Below are 23,941 nucleotides of genomic sequence, written 5' to 3'. Positions count from 1 at the left end.
TGCTGAGATGCTTCCACTAATGGGAGAGTCTTGAATAGGGACATGGATACAAGATAAAGGGGCTGGTCATTTAAAATTGAAATTTCTTCTCCCAAAGGATAGAGAATTTCAGGAATTCTCTGCCCCAGAAAGTTGCAGAGCCTGGATCATTGGAGGTGGGTAAATTGGTGAAAGATCAGGGAATTGAGGGCTATCAGGAGCTGGCACATGAGGAGTTGAGGCCTGGGGTAGATCAGCCATAAGCCTATTGAATAGTCAGCCAGGCTTGAGGGGCTGAGTGGCCCACTCCTGCTCTTACTTTTTTCATGTTCTTTTGTTTTTCTGGCATATTTCCAATCGGTCACAGTACGTTGGTATGATTCTGTGTTTTCTTTTCAGACTAATATTGCTTTTACTGTAAATCTCTCTGATTATTCTCAGCAGTATCAGAGTAGTCAATTGAGATTCCTTCTATTTTAACTCTTGTGTCGATGCGATGGCTCTAATTTCCTGTCATTAATCCTGTCTATAAATTACTCCTCATCGCCATTGCCAATCCTTGTGTTTCACGAACATTTATTTGAGATTATTTAATTTAACATTTCTTTGCTATAGTAGTTGAACCAGAGATCAAGTGGCAGAAAATGCATTTAGTTTACTTTAAATTTGAAATTGCATAAACAGTAAAGAGGAAACAATTGAGATTAAAGAGCTTAAAGCCAAACTGACAGGTTTAATCTAGTGGTGAATGCTGAGTGTGTGAGTCTGTAAAATGTTCATAGCACTTTAGGTAAACTCTCCTGAGTTATTTGGTTCCAAATTTATTCTAAGTTGGGGATTATCCGCATGATATTGCATATATATATTCATCTTTGCTGATGAAAGTACCTGATGCATTTTAGTTTACATTCATACTCCAGTTGTACTTTTTGCATTGTGCTATACACCTGAACTTTAGTCATTTGAATTCCCATTTCATTGCTCATGGGTAGAAAGAACAGAACCATAGAGGTACACACACAGAAAAAGAAATTGTTGTATCTATGTCTTGACCTCAACACCCTCCACTATAGTGACAAAGTATTACCTATAAAATGTAGAAAAATGTCCACCAATTTCATACAAATGGAGATGAGGTAAATGACCTGGTAATTATACTTTAGCCGCTTTTCTGTTTGGATCTTGGACTTCACAGTGGTGGGACTCCTTGCTTTTCATCAGTTTTGTCATGAAATTGTTTAATTTCTAACTAAGGAGGCAGACAGAGCCTTGGTTTAGCATCTTATCCAGTTGATTGTGGTAAAGATATATAATTTGGGTTGAATTTCATCTCAAATGGAAAACAGGAAGCACATCAAAGATCAGAATAAAGGAAAAGAATTGCCTTATACCTCAAAGTGTCGTGGAAAGCAGCAAAAAATGCTGAGAATAATCTTTTAGTTGATATTGTATCATCCTACCTATTATTACCTAAGCTACATCTTGGCTCACACAACCTCAAAATCCTCACATGAAGAAATTTACAGATGTACCCATAGTACTTTCACTATAATGCATCTAATAGAATAGTGGATATGATTTCTGCCAGATTCATGACAAGTTCCTGACACATTGCCCTCATTGTAATGTGATATGAGCCAATTGACTTCCATTTTTCACAAATTAACATCTTGGATTGTGGAATGTGATCCCCAAGCACCATTAAAGACCTCATTACACAAATTCAGGATAAGACTATCAATACTCAGTCACATTGAAGTAGTGAAGTAGGTTCTTGTCCTTCACAAAGGGCTGCTGTTTCAGGTGCACTTTAATGTCTGAGTTGAAACCAATCATTCCACTACTTGTGACATTACAAATCTATTTTCTCCTCATCCAGCCAACATCATTCAGCCTCCTGTTCCCAAGCATGAATTCATGTCTTGTCCACTGTCTTTTCTGTCTCCCTCATGCCATTCTCAAGGTTTATCTTGCACCTCATGCTCCATAGGTCCCTATTTCTCCCTAAACTGCAACCTTTTATCTGGTCTGCATGTTAGCTGACATTATAAATTATTCCTTCTCCTTGGGTATTTCTCTTTTTCAAGTACACCGACATTACCTCCTTGGACCCTTCAGTCTCTGAAATTATCTTGTCATCTCCCTAATGTTTATGGCATGCTGACACCTCCCAAACTAGTGGCCAGTCATATTCCTAATTTCATATTTGTATCTCTTTGGCCAAATTCCCATTCTTGCATGGGACTGACATGTCTGTAACCTCGGTGAACAGAATGTAGCCATGTTTTATTATCTTTCCTCATTTTCCTTGACCTTGCTTCAGTCTTTGACAGGTCTGACCTCATTATCCAATGGCTCTTCCATCATTGCCCTGAGCAGATTCTTCCTTCCATGTGATTACCACTGGAACCTACTGAGAAATTATTCCCAGACTCCCATTTTCCTCATTAACTGCACACCTTTTTCTCCCTGCTCCTGGCAAGTTCATCTTTAGGAATGGAGTTGGCTTCTACATATAAACTGATAGGACCCAGCTCCCACCTCCACCAGCTCTGTGAATCCCTCCATTCCCTCTGTGTTGTTAGACTGTTTACTTCATGTCCAGTCTTATGATAGCTGCAATTTCCTCCAATTAAACATTGGGAAGAACTTAGCTATTTCCCATTACCTGCAATTCCCTGGTCGTAAGAACATAAGAAAATTATGAGCAGTTGTAGGCCACTCAGCCCTTCAAGCCTGTCCTACTAATATGGTCATGGCTGATCTGCCCCAGGCCTCATGTCTTCCTCTGTGCCAGTTCCCCAACACCCTTAACTGCCTGATCTTTCAAAAAATTATTTACTTTCTCTTTAAATACTCCCAGTGATCTAACCTCCACATTCATTCAGGGTAGAGAATTTCAGATATTTGCCACCTTCTGTGAGAAGAAGTTCCTATGCACTTAACTGAGCATCCCTTTATCTTGTAACTATATCCCTTCATTTGAGATTCTGTCACTGGCATCTATCCTGCTATGCCTCCTTCAGGATTTTACATGATTGAATAAGATTACCCCTCTTCTAAAGTCCATTGTTGTAGATCTGATTACCCAATCATGATGTAAGATTAAGCAATATCTGGAGTATTGCATTCAGTTCTGGTCGCCCCATTATAGGAAGGATGTGGAGGCTATGGAGATGGTGCAGAAGAGCTTTACCAGGATGCTGCCTGGATTAGAGGGTATGTGCTATAAGGAAAGGTTGGACAATCTAGGGTTGTTTTCTCTGGAGTGTCGGAGGCTGAGGAGGGACCTGATAGAACTTCATAAAATTATGAGAGGCATAGAGTAGACAGCTGGTATCTTTCTCCCAGGGTCGAAGTACCTAATACTGGAGGGTGTGTATTTAAAGTGAGAGGTGGAAAATTCAAAGGAGATATGTGGGACAAGTTCTCTACACAGAGAGTAGTGGGTGCCTGGAACACACTGCCAGGTGTGATGGTGGAGGCAGACACAATAGAGGTGTTTAGGAGGCTCTTAGATAGGCACATGATGTGCAAAGAATGGAGGGATATGGACCATGTGCAGGCAGAAGGGATTAGGTGTCATTATCTTAATTAGTTTGGCACAACATCATGGGCCAAAGGGCCTGTTCCTGTGCTGTACTGTTCTGTGTTCTATGATAGGACAACACTTTCATGCCATACTGTCATTCCCTGATTCCATGCTTTCCCCTGCTACGGTCTCAGGCTGAAATAAGCTGTTTGCAATCTCTTTGCCCTATTTGATGCTAAGCAATATTCTTAAACTATATCACCTCCACCAAAACACTGACAATTTCGCATACCTCAGCACACCACCACTGAAACCTTCTTCCATGAGTTTGTTACCTCTGGACTTGATTATTCATATGCTAACTTGGTCAGCTCCATCTCCCACCCTTCATCAGATTCAGCTCTTCCAAACTCTTCTGGTCATATCTGATCCTGCACTAAGCTCCTCTTTCTTTTCTCTCCAGTTCTTGCTCTGCTGTCTTGGCTAAATCTTCCAGGGGTTTTTGGTCATTTAAGGTGACCAAGAGCAACTGAAGTTTGAACTTGCATTAGAGATGCAGAAACTGTAAAGATCTTTGGAATAGAACAAATGCAGTGGAAGTGTGGGACTCTGCCACAAAGAAAGCCATTGAGTCTGGATTATTAGCAGCTTCATGACTGAGAAAGTTTTGCTTGGTCAGAGTCATGAAACAAAGGTGAGAAAGTGCTTGTCCTACAGGGTTGATGTGAGAATGGTAGAATATACGCAAGGGATTGAATAGCTTGAGCAACAAACAATCTGCTGGAGAAACTCAGCAGCTTGAGCAGCAGCTGTGGGAGGAAACAAACTGTCAACGCTTCAGGATGAAACCCAGGGTCGACAATTCCTTTCCTCCCACAGATGCTGCTCGACCCGTTGAGTTCTGCCAGCAGATTGTTTGTTGCTCCAGATTCCAGTGTCCAGATTAAATGGCTTATTGAGTATGTTTCTACATCACATAATATCAACTTCCCCTGTCTTTCTTGGATTATAATGGATGCTGAATTATGGGGTGTTGATGGGAATGTAGATAAAATAAAATAGAAGTGGTGTAAATGGATGATCAGTGTTTGGTCTGGACTTGAATTGAAGGGCTGTTGCCTCTCTTTACAGTGGTGCTTTATCCTTTACAAAAAAAAGTGCAGATAATAAAATTCCCCCAGGGTTCATAGTGTCCTGATGCAGGATTTTGACCTGAAGTGTCGACAGTTCCACAGATGCTGCTTGACCTGAGAGTTCTTCCAGCGGATTGTTTGTTGTTCAGTGTTAGTAAAGTCATCCACGCCTTCACAATAACTTGGAATGGCTTCACTTTGATTTAACAATTAACCTTGTTTCAAGAACAAAGACTGAAAGACTTGGGTTAATGGCACACCTTTCACAATCTGGAGATCTCACAAAGCACATAATCACTCCTGTAACACAGGAGAAAGGTCAGACAGAGAAAACTCCTACAAAGAGCAATGAGACAGTGGCCAGACAATCTAATTTTAATGATGCTTATTTTTGGTTTGCCAGAATACAGATCATAACTCCCTGCTCTTCTTTGAAAGAGTGGCATAAAATCTTTCAAATCTGCCTGAGCAAACAGATAGGACCTCTGTTTAATGTCTCACCTGAAAGATAGTACCTTCAATGGCGTGGCAGTACTTTTGCTCTCAAGTTTCTTGCGTGCCAGTGGAAACCACAACCTTCTGACTCAGACGTGGGAGCTGACAGAGCTAAGGTTGATAATCCAGTGTACAACTTCTTTTGTGCATCCACCAAAGACGTGTCACGTCCCAAGTAACTTAAGGGCACATATTACTTGAAAATAAGAATCTAGATGGGATAGAAGAATACAAATATCTCCAAGTACACAATAACAAAGGTTGTGGCCTGTGTTAATAAAGTCACAAAAAAACCCAATCCTTTAGGGTTTTATTGGTGCAGCAACCGTTGTGCAGCTGGTAGAGCCATTGCCTCACAGCATCGTAGACCCAGGTTCAATCCCGACCTCGGGTGCTCTCTGTTTGGAATTTGCACATTCTCCCTGTGACTGCCTGAGTTTCCTCCTGGTGCTTCAGTTTCCCAAACACATGTGAGTTAGTAGGTTAATTGGCAACTGTAAATTTCCCCTTGTGTGTAGGAAAGTTGGTAGAATCTGGGGACTTGATGAGAATGTGGGGAGAATAAAAAATGGGATTAATGTAGGATTATTGTAAAAGGGTGGTTGATGGTTTGTGTGAACTCGATAGTCTGCCAGACCTGTTTCCGTGCTGTTTCATTCTCTCTCTTTGTGACTCCATTGCAAAAGGCCTGTTACAGTCCTACACATTGTATATAATTCCATGCAATGTTCAATTCCTCTGTACAGTTTTTACTGTATTGATATGGAGGTTATGTACGTATGTGTGCTTTTTATTGTCAAGAAGTTAACTTTGATTAAAATAGGTCAAGCAAGAATTTTCTAAGAAGAAATTTATACTCCAGAGTGTATTGTAACATTAAAAGCAATATAGTCCAAGTTACATTATGTAAAGTGCAACATTATAATCTATAACTGTGATATAAACTGCAGTATTATACTCTGTACCACTGGACCACATCAAATAAGATGCAATTACTTTCAGTAACAATTTGTTATTTAATGTGTACAAGTGTTAAATGATATATAGCCAAGTGAAAGAGTTCAAGTGTGATAGAAATCAAGCAAGTACAAGAACAGTAACTGCTTACAAATGAAATGGTACATAATGTACCTGATATAACAGACATTTTTAAGTCATGCAGCTCCCTCTTGTAGCTTTTTAGAACTCTCTGCTGGCTATTTATACACTCTCAAATCAGATGAGATGCTGCAAGTATTGGTTTTTACATTTAAATTCAGATTTTTTTTGAAGAAATTTATCCACCTCAAATGGTTTGGAGGATGCGAAGTAAATGTGTCAGTGTTCTAACTGGGTGCCGCAGACTGGATGTTTGACTGGACAAAGCTACTGATATATAGTTCATGAAGCTGGAGGTACATTGTGTGGTAGCAATTCTCAACAGCTGAACCAATCCATGAGAACCTGTTCAATTGAACTTGGACAGTTTGATTAACACATTGAAATAGAGAAATGCTGAAGAAATTAGTTCATTGCTCACGTCTTTCAGGATCATTTCAATCCTTAGTATCTAGGCTGTAGATACAGGAGAGGCCTGTTTCTGGAAGGGTTTAATGTCCAGATTATAACCTGTAGGAGTTTAAGAATTTTAAAAGTCTGCTGTGGGAGAAGATGAAGGAAGCAGAGTTGCCTATTTGGGAGCTACTGCAGACAATCTATATTTCTGATCAACACAGTCTCTGTAGTTAGGAAGATGGGATAGAGACAGCATCCAGGCAATCAAGAGCAGTTGTCTAGAAGCAGCTTGTTGGTTTAAAAGATTAAGTGGGCTGGGTGTTGCCAGCATACCAGTCAGATAAATGATACCTGGTGGGGTTTTGGTGATCAAGGAGTTGTGTGATTGGAGAGTGCAGGAATTGATTGGTGGGAGGGTTTTGCAGGTGGGAATTTTGAGGGTGGGGTTGATTGCTCTTCAGACTCTCTTTGTTAAGGCTTGGAAATCCAAGAACACTGCTCTTGGTCTCAAGAAGATGAGTAATAGATTCATATTTATGGATCCTCTGCTTAGGAATGTTGGATTCGACTGTTTAATATACATCTTTTCTTTTAGGTAATTTTTACATGTGTAGTGTTTAATACACATCAAGTGGCTGTGCAAAGTATAACTGCTTCTTAGCTTGTTGGTTCGTCCATCAGGTGAATACGTCTTTTCTCATTGGTTGGTTTTGCCATAAGTATCTAACAGGTTTTCTGATTGGACTATTGTTATCTAAGGAGTACCTCTTATTTCAGGTATAAAAGGTGTTGTTTTTTTTTGTTAATCACTCTCTTGCTCTCTTCTCCCTCCCCCTAGCTCATTTTAGTTCCTTTGTCTCGGCTCATCTCCTTGTAGTAAAGTTAGTGCCTTGTGCTCTGTGACTGTTTGTTTGTTTTAAACTTTTCCAATAAAATTTTGTGAAGCACCCACCAAGTTGTTTTCAAATCATTCTTGGACTCCTGAAAGAACCTGCGGATTCGAAAATAACTGGATCCAACAGGTATCTGTAAGGTTTTACTGAATTGTGTGTTACTCTGTCGTTACTTAGCATGCTATTAGTATCCTATCCTTATGGGAGGCCTGAAAATGATATTTGTTAATGATGTCGGCATAAGTGAGGTAGGCATCTCACTCATACAAAATGAGAGCAGTTAATGTAGGAGTGGGACATCAGCAAAAACATGGACCTAAAACTTTATTTTCCAACCCTTTTCAGTGTCAGTCTTGGTCAGGGTTGGCAACATCAGGAAAGTATTTTGTTTATGGGAGTACAATGATTCTCTAATGTGTCTTGATGCTATGTGCCTGTGATGCTGCTGCAAGTAAGTTTTTCATTGTACCTGTGCATACATGTATTTGTGCATAAAATAATAAACTCAGTTTTGACTTTGAGTTGCTATACCTCCAGTGGTCCTAAATAGAAAGCAGGTTGGTATTCCTGCACCTGCTCTGACCCAGTAATTGAAGGCATGAGCACAATTATGAACTCAAAACAATGGCAAGTGGTGTGGCATTCTCAAATAAAACTCAGCAAAAAATTACTCTTTTTGAATAAATAACTAATTTATTGTAGATTCTGAAATACCAGAAGATGGCATAAATTGACTTGTGAAAAACATAAATTTTCTCAAAGCTGAGGAATGCCTCAAAACAGCCCAGGCATTAGTAGCTTTTGGTACATGGTAAACTAGATGGTTCTAAAATAGGCAGATCTGCCTTCCTTAGAGTTATAGAGCTGTACAACACAGAAATGGACGCTTCAGCCCACCACGTCCATGCTAACCTTTGTGCCCATCTACATATGCTCTAATTTGGATTGTATCCTTCTCTGCCTTGTCTGTTTAAGTGTCTGTCTCAATGCTTCTGGTTAACTTCAATAGCTGATATACTTTGTTTTCCTACACGTGTATTTCTCCCATATCAATGAAGAAATGTTGAGTGTGTCTCCAGCTTATGTTTTGGTACATTTTCTGTTTTCACTAGTCAAGGTCTTCTATGTGGGACCATTCTTGAGCTCCCCTCTTTCCTTGCAGCTCTCTTGGCTTGTTGAATGCTATTAGCAGGTGGTTCTAGCATCTGTTTTACATCAACAGGAAGATGCTACTGCTGGGTGGGATTGAGCATTTCTTTGGTACTGTGCAGCTCCTGCAGATACTAAATCAGTACAAAGTCTGTGTCTGTGGCCTATCCACAAGAGATTCCGCAGAGGCTCAATTATGAATCCTTGTGCAGTATATCTTGATAACAAGCCTTGGGATTTTTGAAATCTAAGGAAATAATGTGCATTGATTTAGTTTGAAGCCCATTGATGAAAATACTATTACAATATATGTCTCCCATGGGAATTATTGCACTCAGTCCATTACCTATAAGTGGTAATGTAGCCTCATGTCCTATTTCAGGATGATGAATATATCACTAAAATAAACTCAATTTCCTTGCTTATCATTTATCCTTCCACTAGGAGAGAAAGCATGCAACATCCTCAATCCCACCAACTTTACCACTCCCCACTTCTCCAAACAAGTAGTTCAGGTTGCACCATTTTGATTTAGCGCAAGCATCCCATGAAGCCAAATGTACTCCAATTAAGCTTTTTAAACCAGTCATGTTCATCTCCCTTTTATGTCTGTACCTTGGCCTTAAATCACCCCAGTGGCAGTGTTAACAATGGGAATAGGTGAGTGAGAACTATTTTAGTTAAAAGTCACCATGGTTGACAGACCATGGCATTGGGTACAGTAGCAACTCAAACTACTTACCCAGCCCACCTGTGTCTACTCATTTAACCTGTAAATATGATCACCAAGCCTCTGTACCACATTAATGCTGTGGTATCAGCATCATATTATTGTTAAGATGAAAAAGGAAGCAGTTTGCCCTCGAGAGTCCAGTTAGTCTTTGTCGAGTGAACCTGCTTGTCCCATTCCCGTGCCCCCACACACACACACACACACACACACAAACACACACTCTTTTCCAATACCCTTGCTTATTATCTTTCCTCAAATGCCCACTGATGTCTGTTTAAAAGTCTTGATTGACATTGTGTCTGCGTAAAGAAGAATTTTGCATCACATCCTCCTCTATAGTTTTTGTCCACCACTTTGTGCTCTCTGGCCCTTCCTGCTAACATGCAGAGCTTCTCTCAATTCACCTTTTTTCAATGGTTCTCGTAATCTTCTCCACACCCATCAAATCTTCTCTCAAACATCTTTGCTCCAAGGGAAACAATCCCAGGTTCTCTAGTCTGACCTTTTAGCTGAAATCCGTTATCCCTGGAACCATGCTTTCCACAACCAACTAGAGCCTTCACGTTCTTCCTAGAGTTCAGTGTCCAGAAATAGATGTATAGCAGCTGATGACCTAACCAGTGTTTGATATAGGTTCAATGTTGCTTCTTTGCTTTTGTACTCCATATCTCTATTTAAGAAGGGCTGGGTCCCAAAAACTTTACCAACCATTCTCCTAGCAAATCCAGCCACATTCAGGTATTTATGCATTGGTGCACCCAGATTCCCCTTGTTCTGGCTTATCCAATAGAAGAGTGCAGACTATTGCTGAAGTCCCTCATCGTTGGAACCATTCCAGTAAGGTTTTGTTGCACCTTCAGTATGTTGAACTTCATCTGCCACTTGTCTGCCCAATCTGCCAATCTATTGACATCCTCTTGTAGTCAATTATTCTCTGCATTGTTTGCCATTCTTCCAAGTTTTGTGTACTGTAGCTCTTGAAATTTTATTTTGCCCGTCATCCAATATTTAATATCTAAAGTGCTCCCAGCATTGTCTTGAGGAACACCCCTGCTCACTATTCTAGTGGCAGTATTTTGCAATCTTAGCAGTAGTTTTGCCTTCCAAAATACACTTGCAATTTTCTACTTGTAAAAAATCACAATTAAGAGAGAGACCAACATGCATCTGTACATAATCATTGACAGCTTCTGCACATCCCAAATATTTCATAGCTTATTGAGCAATTTTGCAATTTGTGGACACATGGGAGAAATTCAAACAGAACTATGAAATTGTCCAGTTAGTTTGTTTATCTGATGTTCATTGAGGGGGTAAATATTAGTCAGGATACCAGGGGACATTGACTACTCTCTTTTCAACAGAGTTTTTTTGCAGGGAAGGTGGGAGCATTGATAAATCAGCTCTAGCTAAAAGACAGCAGCTGTTGTTGTGCAGCACCCATTAGTATGGCACTAAGTGCAAAAGCACTCTGAAGCGTTTTAAGTTATGAAACCCTCATTGAGAATATTTATGGAATGCCTGATTAAAAGCAGATCATCGATGCAAGTAATTTTGCTCTTGCCTGTGATTAAAGTTGTTTTCTGCTGTCCTGCATAGACTGAATGAAAGAGAAAACTCTTTTTGCATATTGTATCTCTGTGTCCCTTTCAAGTTGCCTTGCTGTAAATGACGAACATATTGATGCCTGGCCACCATCGTAAGTTAAGAAATGTAACAACTAATTTTCACACAGCAAGTTCCTTCAAGGTGTAACTGAAAGACAAAACACTCAGCTGCAAAAAGTTAGACATGAAAACAGAAAATGTGGAAGCACTCAGCAGGAAAGGCAGTACCAAAGGAAAGTAAAACGGAATTAACGTTGCAGGTCTGTGATTTCCAGCATTTTCTGTTTTCTTTCCACAAAGAGCAATTTAGTAATGATCTGATATACTCTGTGTAATACTGAATGGGAGATTGATTAAGACATTGAGTATAACTTCCTTGCTTTTTTCTCAAAATAGTGCCATGCTATGAGATTCTGGGTGCCTTGCCTTGAATCGCATCTGATGGACAGAGTGGCACTTCCTCAGTAGTGGTCTGAAGGGGCAGTTTAAATTTTTGTTCTCTTTTCTCTGGAGTGAGAGTTGAAGCCCTAATCTTCTGACTTCATGCCTTGGAATATGTTTCCCAAGAAACTGACAGCCTTGCTTGAATTGTGCTGGGTGCAGGAAGCCAGCAGAGGCTGGGGTTGGACTTTGTGGACACTTGCAGCCATTGCTGAGCTATGCTGGCGTATGGCTCCAAAGTTGCTGTTAATCTGAGTGACTAAAGGCAAGATTGGGTTCCACAGACAGTGGCAGCCTATTGTACCTGGGATAAAGTACCATGCTGAGGCTCATTCCAGTCGCATCCATTCCTGCTTTCTCCTGATTTCCATGTGACACAGTTTTGGCAAAGCAATGGAAACCCTCTCTTCCATCCAACACTCCACCTCCTTCCAAGCTTAATGGTACAGAGGCCATTTGCAATCCTACCACTGCTTTGACCTCCCAAAGCATATAGTTCAATCTTGTATATCTACTCCCAGGCACGAGTAAAAGCATGTTTTTAGTTTTGGAGGTACTTGTGTTGAATGACTAACCTTTGTCTGCTCCTTGTTATTCTAGGCCTTCAAGCTATACTGCCAGAACACCTGCGGGAGCGGTTTGTTCAGGCGGCTCTGAGTTACATCGCCTGTAACTCTGAGGGTAGCTTCATCTGCAAGGACCATGACTGCTGGTGTCAGTGCACAGCTAAATATCCAGAGTGCAACTGCCCTTATCTTGACATCCAAGCCATGGAGGACAACCTCCTGTGGATAACGGACAGCTGGACCAACCACAACAATGAATTTGAGGTGTCAGGTGAGCAGTCCCACTTCTATGGCTTGATGCCCCTACCCCAAGGGTTTTAGCAGCTTGTGTTGACTGTCTAATTGGGCAGTGTGAGGAGGGAAGAGATAAATATCAGGCTTCGAGGCAATGGTTACCACTGATATCGGATTTAGTGTAGACTTGCCTTCTTCTTGAAAAGTTGAATATTGCAGATGCTGGAAATCTGAAATAAAAACAGAGAAAAAAACTGGTGATACCTAGCAGGTCAGGCAGCAACTGTGGAGAGAGAAACATGAGTTTTCAGGTTGTTCATTCTGTTTGTCTCTTCACAGATGCTGCTTACCTCCTGCGTATCTCCAGCATTTTCTTTTCTTCTTTTTTCTTTCTGTTTTTCCCTTTTATTTTTCAGGGGTAGCTATTGCTGTCATACTGGGGGTTCTTTCTAATATCTTTTCACAGATGGCTTCCACTTGGAAATTTCCCAGATGGTGCAGGACTTTTGAGAAGGTGGGGAGCTTGCCATTTGGGAATGCATGGACAAACATGCCTCCATCGCTGGAGTTGCATAGTGTTTCTGCATTCCCTCTAGATAACCCTTGAGCCTGGCATTGATCAAGGTTATGACCCTGGCTGGAAGTTGATTCTTCAATTCCAAGAGATTATGGGTTAAACTTGGAAGGTTTAAATCCCCACTCACCAGTGGAATTTATGATTCGCAGTTTACTTTTGAGTACTCTTTGGTTTAGTCAGATTAGTTTGCTCTTTAAAAGTACAATACATTTTATTGTTTTAACTTGGATGACTAGTGATTTTGTTCAAGCTTTGGGATAATTGGCTAAATCCAACAAAACAATGGAGCTTAATTATATTAAGTATGTCCATAAAAGGTCACTGCATTAGTTGAGGATTAAACTTGATCCCTGTTGAAGATGAATGCAGGGTGACCATGGGGATTATTCCCCACCTATTCAGTGAAAAGCAGGTGGCACATTAATTTAGTGCTGTGCCCTCCTGTATATAATTCCTAATTGCTGGTTGAGGGCTGAGCTGGTGAGTAGCAAGCACCAGTTGAAGGGCACCTTGGCTGGAGCTGATCTGGCAGGCATTAACCAGAATGGGTTAAACTGATCCACGTGATTTAACCCTCATGGAGGGTACAGTGCTGTTACGGTACAATGCTGTTACGGTACAGTGCTGTTACAGTGTTATGGTACACTTATTGCTGAGGTTGAGTTTCGAACAACAAAGATACCTAATCCCTCCTCCCACATCCTTGTCACACAGTCCCTCTGATCTACGAGATGTTGGTTGCTCTATCTCTTTCTTATGCACACTTCCTGCATCCACGGCTTTATCTGCACCTTTATTGCAAGAATGCGTCCTTCTACGTCACAAAAATTCTATGATAAATTGGGAAAAGGTGAAGAAATGCTCTTACTCAACCCTACATTCACAGCAACTATTTCAGATGCCGACACTTAATGCAATATGGAGGTTAGCTGAAAAGGTGGGATCTGCACAGTGGCTTACCGGGAATTGGCTCTGGGATGAGGAGGGTGTCAGCTCACCAGAGATACACATCTGAGGGTTTGATGAGGCAGCCTACAAAGGAAGACTGTCAGAATTACAGAATGAGAGGTGTGGTGCTTGGAAAGACTTCCAGAAAGGATCACCACTCTGGAACAGGGCCTTTGTCCTTTCCACTCAGACATCTGTGGAGCCAAGTGTGGCATGGTTTCTGATGATTGATGTCACAGCTTTCAATGCAGTACAAGCAACCAATGCCCTAATCCAATAGTGGAACTTGTGCACATAGTCACACAAGGTCAAAAGCCTCACAGCTAAGGTTAGTGTGCAAAGGAATTGCAAGAATTCTTTTTACTTGTTTGCTTTTCTGAATCCAGGCATTGCTGACAGGGCTGGTATTTATTACTCATCCTGTATTCCCCTTGAGAATATGGTAGTAAGCCACCTTCTTGAACTGCTGCAGTCCTTCTCCTGAAGGTACTCCCACGGTGGGGAGTGAGTTTCAAGATTTATACCCAGCGACGATGAAGGACGGGCGATACATTTCCAAATCTGATGCAGTGCGACTTGGAGAGGAACCTGCAGGTGGTGGTGCTCCCAGAAGCCTGCTGCCCTGCTCCTTCGTGCTGATAGAGGTTGCGGGTTTGGGAGGTGCTGTCAGAGGAGGAACTGCAGTGCTTATTGTAGATGGTGTACCCCGCCACCACTGTGCACCCTTGCTGGAAGGTATGAATATTCAGGGTGGTTTATGGGATGTCAGTCAAGTGGGTGGCTTTTTGGAGTAGAGAATTCCAAAGAGTCATAATCCCTGGGGGAAGAGTTTCCTCTCCCTGTCTGTCTTAAATATGCAACCCCTCATTCTGAAGCTGTGCTCTCTCATTCCAGATATTTTCACTTGGGGAATCATTCACTCAGCATCTGTCAATCCCCCTCAGATTCATAGATGTTTCGATAAGAATATGTCTAATATTAGACTCCAATGAATATAGGCCCAACTTGCTTAACATCTCTTCACATATCAACCCTTTATCCCAGGAATCCACTTTGCAAACCTTCTCTGCACTGTCTTCACACCAAGCACAGTCTTAAATATGGAGACCAAAACTGTGTGTAGTATCCCAGGTGTCGTCTCCAAAGTCTTGAGCCAGGTTATTACCTGGTGCACTTCATCTCCCAGAAACCACTTAATATTTCTTGTTACTCACTAGCCAACCTCATAAGCCTAATTACCCAGTAGCCACCACTCGATTTGCCATAGTCCCCCAAATGCTTGCTGCACAAAGAAGGCGTCTCAACTGTGGCCAGGATAACAAAGGTTGACCTGCTTGACTCAATGTCTATGGTCACATACTGACTGAATATTAAGGTAATCAAAGTCTTTTCTGTTCTGATGCAGGACAAGGCTGGCAGGGTGCTCCCAACCCAGTCAGTGGCACCCTGCCCATTATGAAGCACACAATCATCTCAAAATCTGTATGCTCTTGCCATTTTCTGATCTCCAGTGAGAATGAAATATGGTTAACTGACCTGGAATATAAAGTGACAATTAACCCCCTAGTACAAGAGTGGATGAGGGACTGTGAGGTGTTGCAATAGCTCCAGCTTCAGCCTGCAAGAGGCAAGAGAACAAAAAGTTCATGGCCATGGTTACCTTGCCAAATTCTGGAAATGCAGTTGTAGTCCTGTTGTGAGATTGCAGTTGTGGCTGGAGCATATTGCAGGTTCTGTGAGAACAGTCTTCTGGAAGTGCAGACATCTTGTGCATCATTCCTTGTTGTTTCAGAGAAGAAAATTGCCTCTGGGAGCTCCCTCTGCTATCAGCATGCCACATTCTGGTTATCCACAGCTCTTTCTCCCTGTCATACTAATTCCTGGCATCCTCTCCTTTATGCAGAACCTTAGAGGTGCCAAAAGTCCTTTAATAGCTCTCGCACCATTCCCTGTAGACCATTGCAACTTGAAACAACTCTAGAAAGCACCAAGTGATTAAAAGATTTCAGCAATAGCGAGGGAAAGAAGTTGGCAACTAATCTCTCAGAAGTCGAACTCTCAGTAGCAGTGGAGTTAGGGGCCTTGCTGTTAAATGTTTAAAGCAGGATGTCAGTTGGAACAGTATGCTTGACAATGGTAGGACTGCTGTCATCGGTGGAGTATACTGACATTTGTTCCCCTGCCTGCAAGCTTCTAGCAGGCACTTTGCACAAATCTACCAACTGTCATATGAATACATTTAACATAGAACACTACAGCATAGTACAGGCCCTTCGGCCCACAATGTTGTGCTGACGCTTTATCCTGCTCTAAGATCTATCTAACCCTTCCCTCCCACATAGCCCCCTATTTTTCTATCATTCATGTGTCTATCTAAGAGTCTCTTAAATATCCCTAGTGTATCCTGTTAGCCCTTGTCTCACTGGGGAAAGTCTTTGACTGTCCACTCAATCTATGCCTCTTATCTTGTACAGCTCTATCAAGTTATCTCTCATCCTCTTCTCCAAAGAGAAAAGCCCTAGCTCGCTCAACCTATCCTCATAAGACATGCTCTCCAATCCAGGCAACATCCTGGTAAATCTCCTCTGCACCCTCTCTAAAGCTTCCACATCCTTCCTATAATGGGGTGACCAGAACTGAACCCAGTATTCCAAGTATGGTCCAACCAGAGTTCTATGGAGCTGCAACATTACCTCGTGGCTCTTGAACTCAATACCCCTACTAATGAAGGCCAACACTCCATATGCCTTCTTAACAACCCTATCAACCTACATGGCAACCTTGAGAGATCTATGGACGTTGACCCCAAGATGCCTCTGTTCCTCTACACTGCTAAGAGTCCTGCCATTAACCTTGTATTCTACCTTTGAATTTGATCTCCCAAAGTGCATCACTCCACACTTATCTGGGTTGAACTCCATCTGCCACTTCTCAGCCCAGCTCTGCATTCTATCAATAAATGATCATGGTATGATTGAATTTCTCATACAAATGGAGGGTGCAATAGTTCTATCTAAAACAAGGGAGACTACAACAGGATGAGGGAGGAGTTGGATAGCATAGATTAGAAACACAAGCTTTATGTGGGACAGTTGAGGAACAGTGGAAGTCTTCCAAAGAGATTTTTCACAATGCTCAACAAAAGTGTATCCCAGTTAAAAGCAAGGACAGTAAGGGTGGGGAGAACCAGCCTTGGATAACTAAGGAAATAAAAGAAGGCATCAAGCTGAAAGCTCATGCATACAAAGTCATGCATACAAAGTCGCCAAGGGTAGTGGGAAACTGGAAGATTGGGAAAACTTTAGAAAGCAACAAAGAACCACTAAGACCACTAAGCAAGCAATTAGGAAAGTGAAGATACTTCATGAAAGTAAACTTAACAGATCAACTCATGACACATCACAGGTGCACATTGAACCCAAGACAAAAACAGTGCAAACCCAGTTTTGTCCTTGTGTGTAAACCTTCAACTTTGACTGCGTTGAAAGTAAGAACTCCACAAAGCCATCTGGATCATGTCACATTCATTGAAGCTAAAGGGCCTCAATGGTCAGGTTCCTTCCTTCATGTAATATGTTCCATAACTTTATCATTGTAGTTTAATTCAAGATGACATATGATTCCTTTTATTATGTAACTTGGGCTTCTTGCAATATATATTTGTTATTATTATGTATTTCAAAGTATGATACTGAATTTCTCTAATGTGGAAATAATTTTGAAATTCAATAAAATCCTCTGGCTCATGTTGGTTAGCTGAAGTACTGCATGAGCTCAATAAAGGTAACCATCTGAAAATTCCTTGATTGATTTCACTAGATACAAAATGCAATCATGGTTGTGCATTGTCCTTTAGCTCCCAAATTCCTTTTGGAAGCTGAGAGTGATTGGATTTTCTGAGGTTAGTGCTACTAGAACTAGAATCTGGAAAAGGTTACCTGCAGATGTTCCTCCAAGAGGTTATTAGATAAATATGTGACAAGGAAACATTTTCCAAGGTTATAAAGAAGAGATTTGGAAGTGGAACTGGTAAGTTGCTCGAGTAGAGAGCCAGCATAGTCATGATTGGCTGATGGCTTCTGTCTTTGTTGTCACCATTCTATGATTTGTGATTCTATCTGCTACTAATTTCCAGGTAAATGTGATTTTTATAATATTAAAACATTACATTTGCCTTCATCTAAGTTTCCAAATGTCTTTGGAAAATGATGGCATGCTTGCCTTTATTAGTTGAGGCATTGAGTTCAAGAATCAGGAAGTTACGTTGCAGCTTTATAAAACTCCGGTTAGGTCTTATCTAGAATATTGCATTCAATTCTGGTCACCTATTATGGAAAAGATGTGGAGGCTTTGGAGAGGGAGCAGAAGAGTTTTAATAGAATGTTGTCTGGATTAGAGGGTATGTGATGTAAGGAGAGGTTGGACAAACTAGAACTGTTTTCTCTGGAGCAGCGGAGGCTGAGAGACCTGACAGAAGTTTATAAAATTATGAGAGGCATAGATAGTCAGCTGGTATCTTTTCCCCAGGGTCAAAATGTCTAATACTATACAGCATACTGTACATTTAAGATGGGGGGGGGGGGGGGGGGGGAGTTCAAAGGAGATGTGTGGGGCAGGTTTTTTTTACACACAGTGGTGGGTGCCTGGAATGCACTGCCAGGAGTGGTGGCAGAGACTGATACGATAGAGGCATTTTAAGAGGTCTTAGCCAGGCACAAGAATATGCAGAGAATGGATGTATATGGATCATATGCAAGCAGAAGGGATTAGTTTAATTAGGGATCATTAATTAATTAGTTTGGCACAACATTGTGGGCCGAAGGACCTGTTCTGTGCTGTACTGTTCTTTGTTCTAAAATTCTCATTAAACTTAATGAAATTCTAGTATCTGTTACATTGCTCCAATGGATAGACTGTAGAAAGAATGCATACGTGTGTGTGTGTATGTGTGCTTTTTTAATAAAATACTGCTGTACTAGTCCTGGGAAACATGATGTTCTTGGTCTGAGGCTGACTTCCTCTCTGGAACCTTTTGCTTTCTCCTAAAGTCATGCCATCCAACATGTTTGAATTCATTCAATCAAATTTCTGCCCCAGCCACAATAAAATATTGAGCCCAACCTCACCATAGCCATGAAGGATGTGTTATATGATTATGACAAAGGTGATCTTTTTTATCTCTTTTTTTGTATCTCTTCTTCATTCTCCACCCTAGGCAGCCTTTGACACAGCTAACTGTGGTACATCTAGTCATCACAATACAACTGGGAGATACCACCATCACCTGTTTCCATTCTCATCCATCCAGTTGAAGTCAGAGAGTTGCAAGCAATGGCTTTTCTTCCTCCACCTACATTATTATCTAAGGGGGTTCTATCTTTTTTTGCTATTTTGAACATTATCTATAAATGCAGCTTTGGATTTAACTTCAGTGTGTTGACAACACTTATCTCTACCTCACCACACCTCCCTTCATCTCTACATGGTCTCTAAATCATCATCTGGTAATGGATGAGAACAAGTTTTCTCAACTAAATACTGGGAAGACTAAACTTTTGCGCTGTTACAACCTCTGTTCCCTTACCAATGGCAGTTTATGAAAATAAACCAGACTGTATTAACCCCACAACCATGCCATTATTAAATCTATCAATTTCCATTCTCATAATGTTAACATTTATTCTCAGGATCTAGGCATCACCAGCAAGACCAGCATTGAATGCCCATCTCTAATTGTCTTTGAGAAGGTGGTGGTGCGTTGCCACCTTGAGCTGCTGCTGCCATCTCCTAATTACGTTGCATCTCCCAGCTTGTCTGCTGCTGAAACTCTCTTCCATGCCTTTGTCCCTCTAAACCTGTTTATTTACAGCACTCATGACCACTGTTTCCTATTCTACCTTGTCTGGACATGAAATCATTCAGACTCTGGTAATTGGTTTATTACTGTCACATATACCGAGATACAGCAAAAAGCTTTTGTTTGCAAGCCATCCATACAGATCATTCCATACATAAGTACATCAAGATAGTACAAGGAGAAAAAAAGAGGAATGTAGCGTTACAGTTACAAATAAATTGCAAGGGCCACGACTGTAACTTGCACTGTCGCACCGAGTCCCTTTGGCTGTATACTTGCGGATCCACATTCATTTCCAGTCATTTCTTTCCAATCATTTCATGATGGTGCCTGCCTTTATCTCTCCAATTTAATCCAGCATCTTGCCATATCCTAACTCCCTCTGTTCTGTCTCTGACTCATTCTGGAAATTAATCCAGAAGTGGAATACTACAGTGCCATAGATTTGAAATAAAAACAGCACATGCTGGACAGAGCCAGCAATGTCACTGAGGCTTCTCAAACTGTGGAATTCCCTCCCTAAAACCTGTCGGTCTCTCTGGCCCACTTTCCTCCTTCCGGCCTATCTCTTTCAACAACCTTTCATTCTGTGTACAGGGCGTGGTGTCAATGATTGCTTGATCACCCTATTATCTGGGGACACTTCATTATGTTAAAGCAGCTCCACAAACAGCCAAGTTGTAGCTGCTGTTACTGTTAAAGCTTTTCACCACCTCATGGTAACGTTTTATTCACTTTAAGCTTTCATTCTGTTTCCTGGCTCTGGAATCTCCTGCGCCCGTATTTCTGTCCTGTCCCTTGGCCTCAGTAATAAATATGAGCTGCATACCAGTGCTGTAAAACTTTACGATGTGGAGAAACAATTACTCTTTATTTCCTTTCTATGACCTTCAGTATGAACTAATCTGTTCCCTTGCCAAAACAGCAGTGCATACTTAGAGCAGTGGCATGCTTTTAAAACCAGTTGTAACATCAATTCTCAAATTATCTGGATAAATACATCCTCTCTTTTAGAATTTGGCACACTCTTCACCCTCCCCTCCACCATCCCACCCCACTTGCCTTAATAGTATGCAGTCAACTACAATGACTTTTACTTTTTGTTGCATACTTGCTCTGTCTAACTGTCATGAGGTGCTTTGCAGTAATGCAATCAGACGGAATTTGACAGTGAGCCACATAGGAAGACACTGAACATAGAACATAGAACAGTACAGCACAGAACAGGTCCTTCAGCCCTCAATTTTGTTTTAACATAGCTAATCCCTGCTACCTACAGAATGCCCATATCCCTCTATTTTCCTCTCATTCATGTGCCCATCCAAGCCCCTCTTAAAAGCCCCCAATGGATTTGCCTCCACCACCCTATCAGGCAACGCATTCCAGGTATCCACCACTCTCTCAGTTAAAAAAAAACGTACCCCTCACGTCTGTTCTGAACCTACCCCCTCTCACCTTAAATGTATGCCCTCTGGTATTGGATCGTTCAATAATGGGAAGAAGATATTGCTTGTCCACTCTATCTATGCCCCTCATAATTTTATACACTTCCAACAGATCATCCCTCAGCCTCCGCCGCTCCAGAGAAAAGAGCCCAAGTTTGTCCAGCCTCTCCTGATAGCACATGCCCTCTAATCCTGGCAGCGTCCTAGTAAACCTCCCCTGCACCCTCTCTAAAGCCTCGACATTCTTCCTATAGTAAGGTGACCAGAATTGCATGCAATACTCTAAATGCAGCCTAACCAGAGTTCTATAAAGATATATAATAACTTCTTGACTCCTATACTCAATACCCCGATTAATAAGTGCAAGCAATCCATAAGCCTTCTTAACCACCCTGTCTCCCTGTGTAGCCACTTTCAATGAGTCATGGACCTGCATCCCAAGGTCTCTCTGATCTTCAACACTGTCAAGGGTCTTGTCTTAACAGTGAGAGGGGATGATCTCCAATAGGAAGGAGAGGGAGCAAGGGAGGTTCAGGTTTAGGGTGAAGAGCACGGTCAACAAGGTGGAGCAATTGAATTGATTGAGAAGCAAGTTTGAGGATTGCAAGTATTTCAGTGGATTTTAAGCTGAAGGAGTTTAAGTGATGGAGGTACAAGAGAAGGCAGAAGGCCAGGATGAGAATTTTCAATTTGAGACTTTGCTCAACCTTTAACATTTCTATATCAGCACAAACCTCATCAAACAATACATGCAATTACATGCGTACAAGTGCGTCACCTTTGAACTGAAAGACAGGAGTCCAAGAATCGAACAAATCTAATATAAGTCAACCACATCTGTGGGTGTGCATGAGTCGCAAAAAGATAGCAGGCATGTGCAGAAAGTAGGCATATTGGTGTTTATTGCAAAAAGATTGGAACTTAGAAATAGGGAAGTTTTGTTATAATTATACAGGGTGTTGGTGAGGCCACACCTGGAGTACTAATCCCTTTGCCTAAGAAAGGATATAGTAGTATTGTAGGTGATCCAAAAGAGATTCACCATGTTTATTCCTGGGATGAGAGAATTGTCCTGTCAAGAGACACTAGACAGATTGGGTCTGTGTTCTTCAGAGTTCAGAAGAATGAGAGGTGAACTTATTGAAAATAAGAGTCTAGGGGTGGGAGACATGGCAGGGTAGTTGATGAGATGCTTTCATTCATGGGAAAGGCTGGAACGAAGGGATATAGTTTCAGGATAAGGGGCTGGTCACTTAAAACGGAGGGAAGTCAAAATTTCTTCTTGCAGAGGGTGGTGAATCTCTGTAATTCTCTGCCCCAGAGAGTTGTGGAAGCTGGATCATTGGAAGTATTTGTGGAGGTAGATGCATCTTTGAAAGATCAGGAAATTGAGGGCTTTAGGGACTAATCTTTGTGTTGGTGATTCCTCCTCATAATCACTACTAAAGTCATCTGAGGAATGTGAAGCTTGCTAGTGGCTGACTCAAGTGAGGAAAGAGCATCTAATATTTGGATAAGAGTTTTAGCTGGAAGACAGTATGATATGTTCTTTTGTGACTATACTGTATATTACATTGAGTATAATTCAGTTGATCCTCTTCCTGTAATAGGACACATCACTGAAATCTTCTGTCTGAATTGTTCAGGCACGGTAGTGTAGCAGTTAGCTTAATGCTTTACAGCGCCAGCGACCCAGGTTCAATTCCAGCCGCCGTTTGTAAGGAGTTTGTACGTTGTCCCTGTGTCTGCATGGGTTTTCTCTGGGTGCTCCGGTTTCCTCCCACATTCTAAAGACGTATGGGTTAGGAAGTTTTGGGCATGCTATGTTGGTGCCAGTAGCGTTGGCGACACATGCAGGCTGCCCCCAGAAAAGATGCATTTCACTGTGTGTTTCGATGTACATGTGACTAATAAAGATATCTCATCAAATCTCATCTCATCTTATCTATTGTACAACATATTGATTCCTTGAAAACCTTTTTAAAAAAAACCTATATATTCTGGAAATTTGAAATAAAACCAGAAAATGCTGGAAACACTCAATAGGTCAGGCAGCATCTATGGAAAGAGAAACAGAGTTAATATTTCAGTTCTGATGAAGGGTCTTGAACCCGAAACATTAACTCTTTTTCTCTTCACACAGAGGTTGCCTTACCTACTGACTGTTTCTAGCATTTTTTGATTCTATAATGATTCTTTGTCCTCATCTGTAAATAATTCCTAGGTCATTTCCTGTACCTCCCCCCATCTTTGACAGTTTACGTATCCTTCTCTCTACCATGTCTCTCAGTGGCAGAGCTTCGAGGCCTCAGCCTTCATGCCAGAATTCACTTCCAGAATCTCTTCCGCCTCATCTAGTCTTCTCTCTCACATTCTCAAAATGTCTGTTCCTTCACCCTTAGGTCTTGCTCTCGAAACTATCCCACTTCTGTTGTGATGCACTTTGGGACAGTCAATATGTGCAGACATTTGGCATGTGACATATAACCTAAGAACTGTGGTACATTCACGGAGCTCTGCCTTGTCCCTCATTTGCATGGGTGCACCCTTTCACCCTTCTATCACCCTCCTCCCCTCCTCTTCCCCCCCTCCCCACCCCTCTGCCTTCAGATTACTGGTGAGTTTTCTCAACAAATGGAACAGCTGAGGGAATTGAGGCAGGGTGAGTTTGTCCCAGGAATGTCCTTCCCACATGACCATTGATCCATATGTAATGTAAAGAAAATAAGAATTTGTGTTGAAATATTGCTTTTCAATCCCTTAGCAGTTTGCAGCTTGTAAAGTTATCTTTGATACAGTATGGAGTCACTATTGTCATTTAGGTCAATATGATGGAAATTACATGTGCGTATTTACAT

The 23,941-nt window shown here is 41.4% G+C and overlaps 1 protein-coding gene across 9 annotated transcripts in view; it reads left to right on the top strand.

The window, feature by feature from the left end:
* LOC127567860 (BMP/retinoic acid-inducible neural-specific protein 3-like) overlaps nt 1-23,941 on the top strand; it is a 181,313-nt gene that overhangs the window by 137,035 nt on the left and 20,337 nt on the right. For all 9 annotated transcript variants that reach the window (XM_052011013.1, XM_052011010.1, XM_052011009.1 and 6 more), the window contains one exon: nt 12,057-12,293. In XM_052011013.1, the coding sequence (XP_051866973.1) occupies nt 12,057-12,293 (237 nt within the window). The remainder of the gene's footprint in view (nt 1-12,056; nt 12,294-23,941) is intronic.

Source organism: Pristis pectinata, chromosome 3 (assembly GCF_009764475.1).
Source record: "Pristis pectinata isolate sPriPec2 chromosome 3, sPriPec2.1.pri, whole genome shotgun sequence".
Taxonomy (NCBI): Eukaryota; Metazoa; Chordata; class Chondrichthyes; order Rhinopristiformes; family Pristidae; genus Pristis; species Pristis pectinata.
This window is presented reverse-complemented; position numbering and strand designations above follow the sequence as displayed.